Source organism: Cutaneotrichosporon oleaginosum, assembly GCF_008065305.1.
Source record: "Cutaneotrichosporon oleaginosum strain ATCC 20508 chromosome Unknown ATCC20508_contig01, whole genome shotgun sequence".
Classification (NCBI taxonomy): Eukaryota; Fungi; Basidiomycota; class Tremellomycetes; order Trichosporonales; family Trichosporonaceae; genus Cutaneotrichosporon; species Cutaneotrichosporon oleaginosum.
Window position 1 is genome coordinate 855,635 of NW_027072170.1, and position 13,539 is coordinate 869,173.

General features: G+C 60.5%; 6 protein-coding genes across 6 annotated transcripts; 5 read left to right on the forward strand and 1 right to left on the reverse strand.

Moving 5' to 3' along the window:
- Window positions 1–179: 179 nt before the first annotated feature.
- On the forward strand, window positions 180–1,835 carry COLE_00365 (uncharacterized protein; the record flags this gene model as incomplete). The annotated part of the gene is made up of 4 exons (XM_018424093.2): window positions 180–198; window positions 233–693; window positions 727–1,325; window positions 1,361–1,835. 4 exons carry the CDS (start codon window positions 180–182, stop codon window positions 1,833–1,835), a joined length of 1,554 nt encoding a protein of 517 aa, XP_018276474.1.
- A 544-nt stretch (window positions 1,836–2,379) lies between these two features.
- Window positions 2,380–4,377, forward strand: COLE_00366 (uncharacterized protein; the record flags this gene model as incomplete). The annotated part of the gene is made up of 2 exons (XM_018419691.2): window positions 2,380–2,431; window positions 2,480–4,377. The coding sequence occupies 2 exons, from the start codon at window positions 2,380–2,382 to the stop codon at window positions 4,375–4,377; spliced, it is 1,950 nt and encodes a 649-aa protein (XP_018276475.1).
- A 197-nt stretch (window positions 4,378–4,574) lies between these two features.
- COLE_00367 (uncharacterized protein) lies at window positions 4,575–7,215 on the reverse strand (the record flags this gene model as incomplete). The annotated part of the gene is made up of 2 exons (XM_018419692.2): window positions 4,575–6,611; window positions 6,655–7,215. 2 exons carry the CDS (start codon window positions 7,213–7,215, stop codon window positions 4,575–4,577), a joined length of 2,598 nt encoding a protein of 865 aa, XP_018276476.1.
- Window positions 7,216–9,047: 1,832 nt separating this feature from the next.
- COLE_00368 (uncharacterized protein) lies at window positions 9,048–9,608 on the forward strand (the record flags this gene model as incomplete). The annotated part of the gene is made up of 1 exon (XM_018419694.2): window positions 9,048–9,608. One exon carries the CDS (start codon window positions 9,048–9,050, stop codon window positions 9,606–9,608), a length of 561 nt encoding a protein of 186 aa, XP_018276477.1.
- Window positions 9,609–9,944: 336 nt separating this feature from the next.
- On the forward strand, window positions 9,945–10,421 carry COLE_00369 (uncharacterized protein; the record flags this gene model as incomplete). Its single annotated transcript, XM_018419693.2, has 1 exon — window positions 9,945–10,421. The coding sequence occupies one exon, from the start codon at window positions 9,945–9,947 to the stop codon at window positions 10,419–10,421; it is 477 nt and encodes a 158-aa protein (XP_018276478.1).
- Window positions 10,422–11,424: 1,003 nt separating this feature from the next.
- On the forward strand, window positions 11,425–13,424 carry COLE_00370 (uncharacterized protein; the record flags this gene model as incomplete). Its single annotated transcript, XM_065626075.1, is given in 4 exon segments — window positions 11,425–11,816; window positions 11,902–11,994; window positions 12,013–12,598; window positions 12,633–13,424. The coding sequence occupies 4 exon segments, from the start codon at window positions 11,425–11,427 to the stop codon at window positions 13,422–13,424; spliced, it is 1,863 nt and encodes a 620-aa protein (XP_065482569.1).
- Between the last annotated feature and the right edge of the window lie 115 nt (window positions 13,425–13,539).

Sequence of the window (13,539 nt, forward strand, 5' to 3'; positions counted from 1 at the left end):
GGGATGTATGTGGTGGTGTCTGTCTTTTCAGAAGTTCGGCCAAAGTCGAGACGAACGGAGGGGTAGGAGGGGTGATTGTACCTGAATCTGACGTGGACTTTTGATCGATCGCGGTGACCTCGGTACAACCTCCAACTTCCTGTCCACTTGCCACCCAACCTCTATCAAAACATCCCGCCATGGACCTCGACGAGCTCGGTGCGCTCACATCCTATGCTTAACTAACATTCAGTCATCGACAACAACTACGCACTCGGCGGCTCGGATGATGAGCGCGAGCGCGAGCAGAATGCGCTTCTCCACCAGCAGTTGGAGCGGCGCAAGCGCATGCGCTCTATGGCCGTGCCTACAGACGACGGCAAGGTGCGCGAGCGGCTGCGCGCGTACGGCGAGCCGATCACACTCTTCGGCGAGGGACCAGGTGACCGGCGTGACCGTCTCAAGACGGTACAGGAGCGCTACGAGGTCATGAAAGGGCGGCCGCTAGCTCTCGACAGCGACGGCGAGAGCAGCGATAGCGACGAGGGCGAGTTTTACACTGAAGGAAGCAACGAGCTGCTGCAGGCCCGTCGAAAGATTGCACGGTACTCGCTTGCACGAGCACGAAAGCGCATTGCTCGCCAACGCGTCGAGAGCGGCGTGCCACTCAGCCGTGTCATCAATGTTCGCAAGGAGGTGTTTACGGAGCTTCAAGTGGGTCTACCTCAGGGCGTTGCTGACTCGCAGACATTCCAGAACCTTGGCTCGCAGTTTGGTGACGATCGTCCGCTCTCCACCATCCGCTTCTCTCCCAACTCGAAGCTCATTCTGACTACGAGTTGGACGGGCACGAGCAAAGTATGGGACCTTCCCAACTTGAATCAAGTGGCTGTTCGCAGGGGGCATACTGAGAAGATCTCTGGCGCTGCTTGGCACCCGGACGCGACGTTTGGTCTCTCTGAAAGCGCCACCAATTTTGCGACTGGCGGCGCAGAAGGCGAGGTTAAATTGTGGTCGCTGGACGCCGAGAAGCCTCTCGCAACGTTGGCTGGCCACACAAACCGCGTAGGTCGCGTCGAGTTCCATCCGTCCGGCGCATATCTGGGTTCGGCGGGGTTCGACGGGACATGGCGCCTCTGGGACGTGGCTACGCACCAGGAGCTGCTCGTGCAGGAGGGGCATAGCAAGGAGGTGATGGCGTTGGCGTTCCAGGACGATGGTGCGTTGGTGGCGTCGGGTGGCTTTGACTCGATCGGGCGTGTGTGGGACACGCGCACGGGACGCACGGCGATGGTGCTCGACGGGCATGTCAAGGAGATTCTCAGCATGGACTTTGCGCCTAACGGGTGAGGGAGCTAATTCTGAGCGCAGCTAATGAAAGATTCCAAGTCGCCACTGGGTCTGGTGACAACACTGTCCGCATCTGGGATCTGCGAGCGCTGCGCACACAGCACGCTATGCCAGCACACAAGAGCAGTGTGTCAGACGTACGCTTCTTCCGCGCGAGCGAGGAGAACCCATTCACCGCGCTCGGCGCGGAATCGCTGGAAGGGGCGGAGAACGGACACGTGGACGGCGATGGAATGGATGTGGACAGGGCAGACGACTCGAGGAATGAGGGCGACGAAAAGCCCAAATCTGAAACACCATTGCCTCGGTCCGGCCTATTCCTCGTCACCGGCGGGTTCGACGGCCACGTCCGGGTCTGGAGCGCCGACGAGTGGGCGCCGGTGCGCGATCTGGCGACGGATGCGGGCAAGGTCATGAGCGCCGACGTGAGCCGCGACGGACGATTCATTGCGAGCGCGAGCTACTCGCGAAGCTTCCACTTGTTTGGAGGCGACCATTCAATGTAAGGTATGATCGGCTCTTTGAGAGTGAGACAACGGTGCATTGATGGTGCCTACACTTACTTGTGCAATTGATTACGCGTCAGGTGGGGCAGGTGGTAGGATGATGGCGGTATTTACAATCAACCAGCTAATAGAACTAAAAGCCAGGCAATCAGTGGACGACGCCTTCCTCGCGGTGCAAATGGATTTTGCCACCACACTGTCAAAGCTACCTCGTCACTTTTATTCACTCGCTCACTCATTCTTTCTCTCTTTCTCTCTTTCTCTCTTTCTCTCTTGCTCGTTTTCTCCATCGCTCACTCTCCCTTCTCCGCCATACCCCCCTCCAACACTCTACTTCCACTCGCCATCACGTCTGAACAGTTGCTTGCCATCCTCGACATTACCAAACATCTCACTCCCTTCTATCCTCCGACTACTCTCACATCCACCCTCTTAGCCACTGTTTCTGCGACCCGTCGGCCCTTCCGAGGCCTGGACTCCCTGCGTGCGCGCGCGCTACCTTCCCCACCTTCGCACAACACTCTGGCCGCTAGCCAGTCCCGCCATGACTACGAACGACTCGCACAAACAGCAGACCTCACCGTCTCCAGACTCTGGTGGGTTCGTCACTACATGCATGTCTAATCCTGCTGTCTTACGCGAAGTCGACCACAACACGCTCGACTCGTCTAGTCCTCCCATCTCCACCTCCATCACACTTTTTGATCACAACGGCAGCGATACCCACATGGACGAGCCTAACGACGACAGCATGCGACGGCCGGGCATCGACGGCATCGACACGTCTGTGGCTGATTGGGATGACTTGGAGGTTGAAGTGCACAACTCTGACACATCCGACATCGAGTCACTCGAGGAAGACGCCGATGACTTCTACGATCACGTCATCGACGAAAGCTTTGGCGATGAGCAGAGTGTCAATGACGGGCAGGATGTCGACGACGGCCGGGTAGGGCTGGCGTCTTTAACACTCGACGTAACGCCGCCTTCACCACGTCCCGAGTCCACTGACCGCTTCGATGAGGCCCTGCCAATGGACTCTCCCACGCCGACTACACCACGCCCCCGTCATCGGAAAATCCTCCCTGCGACGTATCGTCCTAGCTTTCCTAGCGATGCCGAGAGTCAGATAGGTTTGGGTTTGGGGTTACGGCCAGGAAGTTCGGCTCAATCGGGTCCATTGAGAGGCTCGCCGGCCTCGGAGCATGGGGGATGGCCATCGTCATCCAGCGCGTCCCTGTCCCAGCCCAGGCTTCACAGTTCCGAAGAGCTCGTTTGGGGCCCCGTAAAACGCAGGACCAACTGGATCTCCTCAGCCCCGATGAGGCGCGACTCGCAAAGCCCAGCAATCGAGCGCGATGAGCCCAAGCCTGACGAGAGCGATAATCCTTCGGCACCGACCCTCGTCCTGACCCCTCCCGAGATGGGAGACATGCACATGGCGCCTATTCGCCTCGACCCGGACCAGGAGCACAATTGGCACCGGAGGATGCAGCTGAAGGACAATTGGAAGGGCAAGGACTCGTTTTTGGAGCTTGTGGCCAGCCTTGCGGTGCTGGCGCGACCCCCACACCTCCGCGGCCAGGCGGCTGCCTTCATTGCACAAGCAGCACTACGCACGCTCGGAGGAGACGACTACTGGGCGAAAGGTGTCACCAAGGCTGCGCTATTTCGTCACGTCACATTCGACGCCAACACTTCCAGCTTCCTCCTCGAGGCTCTCATGATGCGGCAGGAGGGCGAGGGAGGCCTTGTGGAACTCCGACAGGACGTCCTAAAGTATGCGCGACGCCTCCATGTCGATATGATCCCGGACACTCGCGGGGCGGCCTTTCTGGATCCGATCGTGTCGCGGAAGTTCACCGATGCTGGGTCGATCTCGATCAGCTCAGGCGCCAGCGAGGACATTGCGATAAGCACGCTGCGCGCTCGCGCGCTACGCGACTTGGCCCATCCAGAGGAGGTGTGCGTCGACGCCCGGCCGGACGGGTGCGGCGTCAGCCTAGCACTCGGCCTCATCGTGTTTCCCGGCTGGCCCTCTCTTAGCAACGTGACAATCCACAACGCACACCATATCCTCGCTCCCGGCGCCAGTCGCTCGCATCTCTTCGTTGGGAAGGCCGAGTACGACCTCGCGTTCGGCCCCGATGCAAACGACACGACCTGGAACTGCATGGTAGAGACTCTCCGCGACCTCCTCGGGGTATTTGAGGACCGCGAGGTCGGCACGATCCGCGTCGTGGTTCCCTTCGACAAGCACGGCACGCTCCCTATTCCTCGCGCGGCGGACGTACCGCCCAAGGTGCCCCTTACGCCCTCGAAGCAGCTGCCCGCGCGCAACGCCGAGAAGGCCAAGGCCACACCCAAACCCAGGTGCGACGACTTGCTCACTACCGTGCGCAGGCTCATCCTGGGCGAGAGGGGCACCCAGTTCAACATCAACTTCTACACCGTCGAACTATATCCTCGTTGCTGCTCCATTTGCGACATGCCGTGGCGGGACAGGCCCGCCACGCCACCCTGGCCGACCAAACTCCCATGACCGACACAATTTGTAGCTTTGTACGAGATACTATGCTGAATCATGTTTCTATACATGCAAAATGAGCACAAGAGCCAAATAGTGTGTGTGTATTGTGACAGTGTAGTGCTTGGATACGAAGGGGTTACTAATACACGTAGAGTAGCTGCGGCCTGCGGAATGTATGTCTCTTGTGCGTGGCTCTTCCGACACCATCGCTACGCCCTCCGCTTCTCTTTGCGCCCGAAGCCGCTGAACTCTTCGCGCGCGACAAGCCACATGGCCGTGACGCTGACGACATCCTTGAGATTCTCTTCGGACAGGCACACCTCGTCGCGGACGCGTGCCGCAATGTCGGTGTGGGCGGCCGACTTGCCGACGGGCGCAGGAATGTCGGTGAGCGACAAGCCCTTGAGCACGCTCGGGATCCGGAGCACCGCAATGACCTTGGGGTGGTGCGGGGCGGGCGTGAGCGTCGCGAGCAGCTGACGCTGCCCCGTGCGCTTGACCCACACGCTGCACGCCCAGGGCGTCTCGCTGTCCTCGGGGTCCGAGTCGTACCCGTCGTCCTCGGGCGTCGGGGGCTGGTCGGGCTCGTGCACGGCCGGCACGGCGTGTTCGTCCGCGTCCAGAATGCATACGTCGGCCGACGCCTCATCGGAAGAGCGCGCGGCCGGCGGCGATCCGCGCCGCTTGCTCGCGGGCGATGGCGGAGCCTTGCGCCCCTTGACCGTCCCTGGAGCGTCGAGGTACGACCGCTGGCCTGATACGAGGCTCACGCGCGAGCCGGCTGGGCTGGGACCTGGTGAAGGTGTCGGCAGTGGTCGTGCGCGCTTCAGGAGGTCGGCGCCTTCTGACGCAGCGGGGTGGCGCTTCAGCGCCGCGATGGCGCTCTCGTTCGTCGCGGAGAAGCGCATCTTGACCCACTCGAACACGACTTCGTCAGAGCCGTCGCCCGGAATCGCGTTCGCGACCATGTCGAGCCCTGCCGCGGCAGCCGCGACGATGTGCGATGCCCAGCCCTCCGTGTTCTTCTTCGCCCACCGCCGGACGGTCCAGGTGTAGCCGACTGGGCGGCCGGAGCGGACAATGTTCATCATGTCCGATTCGAGGCCCTCGGACTTGGGCACCTCGCCTATCAATCCGACAATCGCGCCGTTTTGGTCGAGGTTGGCCACCGACGAATTCCGCGCCATCATCGCGGGCGATAGGCCAAAGGTCGGGTGGCCGACCTGCGCCAGCTCCGCCGCACCGTTGAAGTGGACTGCTGGAGCCGTTGGTGGGGTGGCGGGAACCTTGAGGCTTCCAGCGGCATCCATGCTGACGACGGTGCTCGTCCGTGATGTCGAGACGCTTCCTCTTCTCGGCTGCTCTGGTGTCTCTGTGTTCTGCCGCTTGCGGAATATCTTGCCAAAGAACTTCTTGGGACCCTCTTCCTGGACACGGAGACCGTGGGCATCGAGCTTGCCAGGCTTGCCGGGCTTTCCGCCAGCGTCTACGCTTGATCTCTTTGCGTCATCGCGCGTAACGGCGGGCGAAAGCAGCGACATATTCGATATCATAGACGCGGGGCGCGGGAGTTTGGCGTTACCGTTCGGGTCGATGGACGGGCGGGGTGAGTTGCCGGCGACCGAGCCTCCACCAGTATGCAGAGGGAGCCACACCTCGGAAGGTTCGAGGATCCCCACGCCATTGATGTCCAGGTTGCGCTTGAGGAACTTGGCCACCTTGTGGTCCGTTCCGGCGTCCGTCACGATAGTGGGCTGAACGACATTGTGCACTGCGAGATTGTAAAGTGGGACGATGCGTTGCTTGCCGGAGGCACTGCTGATCATCGAAGCGTTACTCGTTGAAGTTTGCGACCCAGTCGACGATCTCCGACGCAATTTGGTCGCGGCCTGATCCTCTGGTAACGTCGGCAGAGTTGTAGCTCCAGACGCAGCTTCAGAGAGTGGTGCGTCAGATGTCACCGACCCTGATGGAGTCGAGGACGTCGCGTCTGATCCACCGCTAGCGACCTTCTCGACCGGACTCTCGAACGATTGTCTGGCTGGCGTGGAGGGTACCGACGAGTCATCGATTATGGGCGCAGTGGAGGCGGCCGTAGTCGACGTAGGTGTAGGAGGGACCATTGCCCTCGAGGCTGCGTCTGATCCTCCTCTAGGCCGCCCCGGCTTAGCTGGCATGACGAGCTGGAGCTGGAGGTTCAAGGGGTTCTTGGACGAGGTGGGTGGCGGCTTGACCAGCACATAGGTCTTTAATTAGTCAGCTTGACCGAGTCACGAGCTAGGAACGCACCTCGACGCGTCGATTACGTCGACTGGAAGGAGCGACGACCCCACCGGAGCCCCGGCTGGCGGAGCTGAGACCCCGGCGGCGATTGCCATCGAGGTTGGAGCGTGGCCCATCTCCTTCAGCAGCAGAGTCTGCGATGACCACGCCTGCCTTGCCGCCAAGGCGCGATGGGCTTGATGCAGACGAGCCGGTCACTCCTGGGTCGGTTCGAGAAGCGGTGGGCTGCATCGGAGTTGGGGAGGGGTCCTCTGCCTCTGCGTTCACGTTTGCAACAGCCTTCTGAGGCGTGCTGGGGTTGGAGTTGAGGGTGAAGACGTCCAGGCCCTTGGTGAGCATGGAGACAAACTTGGAGGCGCCACCCTCGTTTGGGGTTGAGGCCTGGGCGTTGGCAGCCATCGAGTTTGAGGAGGCCGAAGTTGGAAGAGATGGTCTGGTGGTGGTAGTTGGAGATGAGGATGGAGACTGAGATTGATGCTGAGCGTGCTGGGCATCGTCATTGTTGAAGATGTTCAAGGGGTTTGGGATGTTTGAGAGGCCAGGGATGGCCGAGAGGAGGCCGGGCATCGTGCCACAGGAGGCTCTAGCCAGACTCTGTCCTTGCGTCCTAGCAATCAGGAAGAAGGATGGACAGGGCCTGCTCCAAGCTGCTGGTCTGTCACGATGCACGCACAGCGCACGGCTTTTGCCTGTGACCCACTATTCCAACTCGATTAGAGCGTGCAAAGGCGGCCGGGCGACCGGGCGCGCAATCAAGCGACACGACAGGCAACAGGCGACAGGTAACAGGCCAGCGAGGCAACAGGGTCGCGTGGAGTCGCGCGACACTCGAGTCAAAGGAAAGAGACGCGCGCGGGGGTTTGGAGATCCAAGACGAGCCCGTCTAGGAGATGTGCGTGAATCGGGAAGGATACGTCGGGAAGACGTGTCGGGGTCGGTGGGGGTGTGCGGGGATGGTGATGAATGAATGATGATGATGATGGGAGGGGCGGAGGGGCGGAAGAGAGGGAGGGAGGGAGGGATAGGGGGAGGGAGGAGAAAGGGTGGCGTCGAGGACGGACAAGAGCGGGCGCCGAGGGGGTAGGGAAAGTTGGGTCACCTGGGGTGGCTGGGACCTGCGCGCCGCCGCCTTGCTCGCGTCGGGACAGGTAAAAAAAAGCAACAGTGACGGAATGCAAAGCCGTCGGTCCCAAGCCGAGAAGGACAAGAGTGCTCGATCAATGCTGTCTTTGGCAACAGAGATTGCTCCTCTCTCAGAGTGTTGTTGTGGCGTGTAGCGCGTCGGCGTTTGCTCTCTGGAGTATGTCAGCTAGGTGATGAGGAGACAAGTAGAGAGGAAGAGTGTGCATGCGAAGAGCGAGGGAGAGAGGGGGAGTGCGGGGCAGATGCATACAGCTATGCAGTCGACGGCCGACGGCCGACGGCAAGCGAGAAAGCACCCATCCCACCCAGCGAAAAAGACATTTGGGCGGCGAGAGCGTGCGCGGGGCGTGACGCGACAGTCACCCCTCCCGCGTGGACGCGCAATGGCGCGGCAAGCAAAATGCGGCTGTGCTTGATGTCTTGCTCGCCTCCACCGGAAGCGGGCATGCGCAAGACATGATACGACACGTACCTTGGTTAAGATGATGCTGATATTGAATGTCAACAGATGCGAAGAGAATGAGGATGAAGATGAGGAGGAGGAGGAGGAGGATGATGATGATGATGTTGATCTCGAGTAATGAGTGTTGGAGCCGAGGGCGCGATAATGGTGACGGCAAGGTTTTGTCACGGATCACGGAGGGGTGGGCCATCAGGCAAAGTATGACGCTGTGTGTGTGTGTTTCTGGTGGCCGTTCGAGCGGACAGCTGCGGAGCAGAGGGTGGGGGCGGGCCGAGAGGCGGCGGAGGGAAGGAGGAGGGCCGAGGCTCGGGCTCGGAAGGGTGGATGGCAGGAGGCGGCGAGCCTTGGCGCTGACTGCGAGCTGCGGGGTCTGCGGGGGGCGTGTGGATGAAATAGAGTATTACAGAGTTACACAGAGTCCTTCATTAGCTCATTAGGACATTATTTGCATTATGATTTGTGGGACGATGGCCGCCGGGCGGTGAGCCTTTGCTGGATCTTCAAACAAGCTCTGTTAAACCCTGAGCGCGCTACACTCAGGGTCTTACTCTAAGATTAATCACTCCTAACCATGAGTTGTTTACATTCCAATTGTTCCAAGGTTGTCTAATTGTGTAATAATTCTCCTTTGCGATGCGATAAGCGGCGTCCGCTCGTCCGATCAGATTTCTGCAAGCGAGGAGGCTTGGGCTGGGGCATGGGGGATTGCGAGGACTGAAACTGGCAGCTCGACTATTCATGCCTCTCACATGCTCACACGAAATGCTCACATGTTCACCTCACGGGCGCCGAGATGAGGCGTGGTCCCAGAATACCTTTTTCGAGTCAATTTTGTGCCATACAATGTCTATCTTTCATTTCTAGCGGGGATTGTCCAGCGGCCGGCGGTTTTGTTGGTGACCGAGGGGGAGGCCGACTGCCGAGCTGCCGAGTGATGGCCGAGGGTGAAAGAGTTGTAGCCGAGGGTGGTCACGAGTCGACGACGACGACGACGGACACGAGATCTCTCGCATCCGACGCGCTTCCGCGCATCCGCGTACAGCTGTTCTTCTGCTGCTCGAGACATGCGAATACACCGATTGCCTGTCTCGTACATCCTTTCCACGTCAAACGCCGCACAGCCACCATGCTCAGTCATCGCTCCGTTCAACCGAACGTCTCAACACAGCATCGCGCACATGCATGGGCATGTGCAGATCGCATGAACTTGGCGGGACCGCGGACCAGCGCGCCAGCGCGCCAACGCGTCAGCGCGCAGCGGCTCTTTGATGGAAATGAGACACGACACGTCCAAGCTAGCAGCTTGCAAGCATGCAAGCTGGAATTGCTTTCAGAGTGCCTCACAACCCAGTAGTGTACCACCATCCATCAATCCATCATCAGCGCCGCCCGCCGCCCGCCGCCCTCGCGCCGCGCCAATCCCTCAGGGCGTCAGCCGCCATCTGACGTCGTTGGAGCTTGCACCTGTCTTCCCTCCCTGTTTGCTCAGCTCTTTTCCTGCTCCTCAGCTGTGCGGGCCGTTCCTGGATGCGCAGCGGAAGCAAGGAAGCGAACGGCCAGCTCCGGCGGATCCGCGGATCGGCGATCGGCGTGTGCGTAGGGGTGTAGGTGTACTGTAGGGGAAGGCCGGCACACGTTTCGGTCTCGAAATCCCGGGTATGCCGGTGTAGGTGTTCGGAGTGGGTCGGGAATGCCGCCTCCTGCTTCTTCCAGCTTCCAGGCTCGTAGGCTCGCAAGCTGTCGTGTGTGGTCCACGAGTGTACGGTGTCGGCGGGACGGAGAAGGGAGTACGGAGAAGGTTGGACAAGAATCGGGCATTTTAGTGACGATTGTCAGCCTGAGCGGAGATCGGCGATCCGCGAAAGCGCACGGCCGCACGCACAGGCGAGCGGCGAGATTTGCCCACCACATGCACCACAGGAGGCGGCGCGACGCGCGACGCGCGCCGGTCGGCCGCCGGTTGGGTGCTCGAGCGTCTCTGATCCGTCGAGGTCAGAAGCTCGCTGGTAGATCGCGGCGTCGTCACCTTCGAACTCTGCTGCCGCGGCTGTTCACTAGCTGTTTGGAGTTACATATCACTGTGTCTCAGCAGCTCAGCAGCTCAGCATACATGTACGTAAGGAGGGTTGGATGTCACGCGACACGACGGGATGATGTTTTGTTATAGTGCGCCAGCGTGACGAGGGATGGCGGCTTTGGCGCCATGTTGATTCACTCTGCGTGCATGCTGGAGGCAGGGAGGGTGTGTTTGAATGAGCTTTGGAGTGGCTCCAGGCCAGCCGCATGTACCGTGTATCAAGAGGTAGAACTCAATAAGCGATGCCAGTGATGCCAGTGATGCCAGTGACAATCGGCGTGCTTCTGGCTGGCCGGTCGATGGGTGCAATACCCGCGACGTGATTCGAGCTAGATAACCCCTGCCGTCGCGAGCGTCACGCAATAAACTATTGCAGCGTCAACACCGACTTGTCGATGGTCTATGTTGAAGTAAGCAGCCACAAGAGCGGCCGGCCACCCCAATTCGTTGAGGTGTACAGTGCATCTCCATCGCACGTGGTTGACGAGTGTCACCGAGAAGAGGAGACTGCGCGCGCAGGGCTTTATCAGATACGCCGAATTGACACCGCGCCTCCCCGCCCTCAGAGTTCGCCAGTAGCAGTGGCGAATGAGCCGCTATTTTGCTCAACTTGCTGATCAAACCTTGCATAATTGCGGGCGCTATGCAGAGCGTAGACCAGGTATGCAGACAGGAACGGCGTGACTACCTCGGGATCGTTTGCAGACAGCAGGGGAGACGGCGGCTCGCGGATCGCGGAGGAGCATACTCTGTATATCTGATGGCTAATGGGCCAGACACCAGGCACAGCTCACCACATTGGAGCACTCCTTGACAAGTCGGCCAGTCGGGTTGCTTGCTCTTCCTCGTCGCTCGTCGTCTCTCGTGACTTCTCTTCTCTCCATCTCTCCATCTCTCTCTCTCACACACTTCTCTTCCACCTCTCTTGCTTCTCCCATCGTCTCATCTCATCTCACCGCCTCGCCGCCGTTCTTGAGCCGTAAGGCATATCCTCTTTTCGTTAATTCGACACCATCCGTGCACTCCGCACGTCCCTCTCCTCCCTCCCCATCCCCCACCCTCTCTCTCCTTCCCTTGCGGCCGGCCCTCCACAATGCCCTCGCCCCTCCGCGACATTCTCGGCCCCCGCGTCAACCGCCTCATCATCCCTTCCGAGACATCCGACCTCCTCTCAAACGAGTGCAGCACCCCAATCCGCACCCCGCCCTGCACTCCTCCGCACGAGCGCTCGTCTTACCTCCAGTCCACGCCGTCGTATACACCACTGCCGCGCACTCCTGTCTCTAGACTCAACTCTCCACGCACGACGATGGACCCACGGGCCCTCTCACCGGCCGCCGCGGCGCCCCTGCACCGGAGACTCAGTAATGCGAGCCTCATCCGTTCCCGCTCCGTCGCCGACCTTCGCGAGGGCTCGGGGAAGGTCGACCGGTCGCGCGCGCTAGCTCTCATCGCAGTGTGTACGCTAAGTATCGGGAGCCACTTGTGAGTCAGCGCTGTCCCATGGCGCACGATGCCCGAAACGTAGCTGCCGATCCCCGATGCCAAACAGATCTCAAACTAACACCAGTCTGATGTATGTGTCTGGGCCGATCAAGAGCAAGCTCCATCGCGAGCTCGGCTCGACAAATAGCCAGTTTTCGCTCATGATTTCGGCGCTCAAGTGAGTTCCTTGGCCCAGATCGGCATCTGACGACTGCCTCAACTCGACATGGACGCCGCTCGTTGCTGGCATCCTGGTAGCACGCTACGGCACAGCCGCCTCGTCCCTTATCACCACCGGCTTCATCCTTCTCGGCGCTGTGATCCTCTACGCTGGCGTTGCATCCGGAGCGATCGCCATCATGGCTCTCGGTTACTTCCTCTTCGGGCTTGGCAGCACACCTCTAATGGTCGTGCAGGAGACGCTGCTTGCGCGCCTGTCCCCTGGCGGCCATCTGGGCCTTTCCCTCGCCCTGGGTTTGGTGAGCGGCAAGACATCGAGCTTTATTGCGAGCTTCACCTCCCTCCCGCTCGCCGAGGCGGGTGGTGACACGGCGCCATTTGCTGTCGGCCTGGCACTCTGCATCATTTCCTTCTCCGCCAACGTCCTACGCCTGGGCCTTGGCTGCGGAGCTGATCAGACGCGCGATGCTGCAGAGGTCAGCCCAAAGCGCATCGTACGCTTCGATGGCGTCTCCCGCCTCGGCGACGTCTTCTGGATGTACATCCTCGTCAACCTGTTCTGCGGTGCCATCTGGCAACCCTTCCTCCACCTCAGCGCCAACGTGAGCCGACCTTCCTCTGGTAACTGACCCTCAGATTGTCCAGGTCCGCTTCAACCTCTCCGAATCCCAGGCGAGCATGAACGCCTCAGTGCTCATGGCCGGCGCCATCGTACTTTACCCGATCGTGGGCTGGATAACGGACCGCGACCCCGGCTCGCCGCGCACGACATTCTACCTCTTCTTCGCAACCTCCGTCCTCACTCTCTTCTGCTACATCTTCCTCGCGCTGCCCGTGTCACTGACAGGCACGCCGTGGCCCGGCCTCATCTCATGGGCGCTTGGCCATGGTGCCTCGACGCTCCTCCTCGTCGTTATGATCCCGCGCATCATGCCCGTCGCCCTCGTCCCTCTAGGCCTGGGCCTACATAAGGCGCTCGAGACGGCGGCGTCGAGCGCCTCGCAAACTCTCGCAGGCTTGTGGCTCGACTACGCGAAGGAGCGGCGCGGGGAGAGCGGCGCCGCCGAGGGCCTGCTCCTCATCTACGCGGCCATCAACGCCGTGCAGCTCATCTCGTCCATTGCGCTGTGGCGCTTCGAGCGCCGCCGGCGCCTCGCCGCCAAGCATGCCGCATGGGAGGAGTATGCCGAGTACGAGGAGCTGCCGATGGAGGACGATGATGGGCTGACGAGCGACGAGGACGAGCCGCTCGTCGAGGATCCCCGGGCGCGCGCCATCGCGGCCAAGATCAAGGAGGACGGACCGCAGTCAGGCCTCGCGCGGAGCGAAGCTGAGCGGAAGCGCGGCCGCAAGTTCTTCTTCTGTGGGCTCGGGTTTATCGGGTGCGTGTGGACGCTGTGGATCGTCACGGCGTGGCGGAAGTTATAGCAACAAGCATGAGGCGATTAGAAGGAGAGCGAGTCGGAAGTGACCCTGCATAATGATAACGAGAATGTAGCTGTAAGCATGTATACTGTGACAAGGCGTCTGCATAGAATACAAT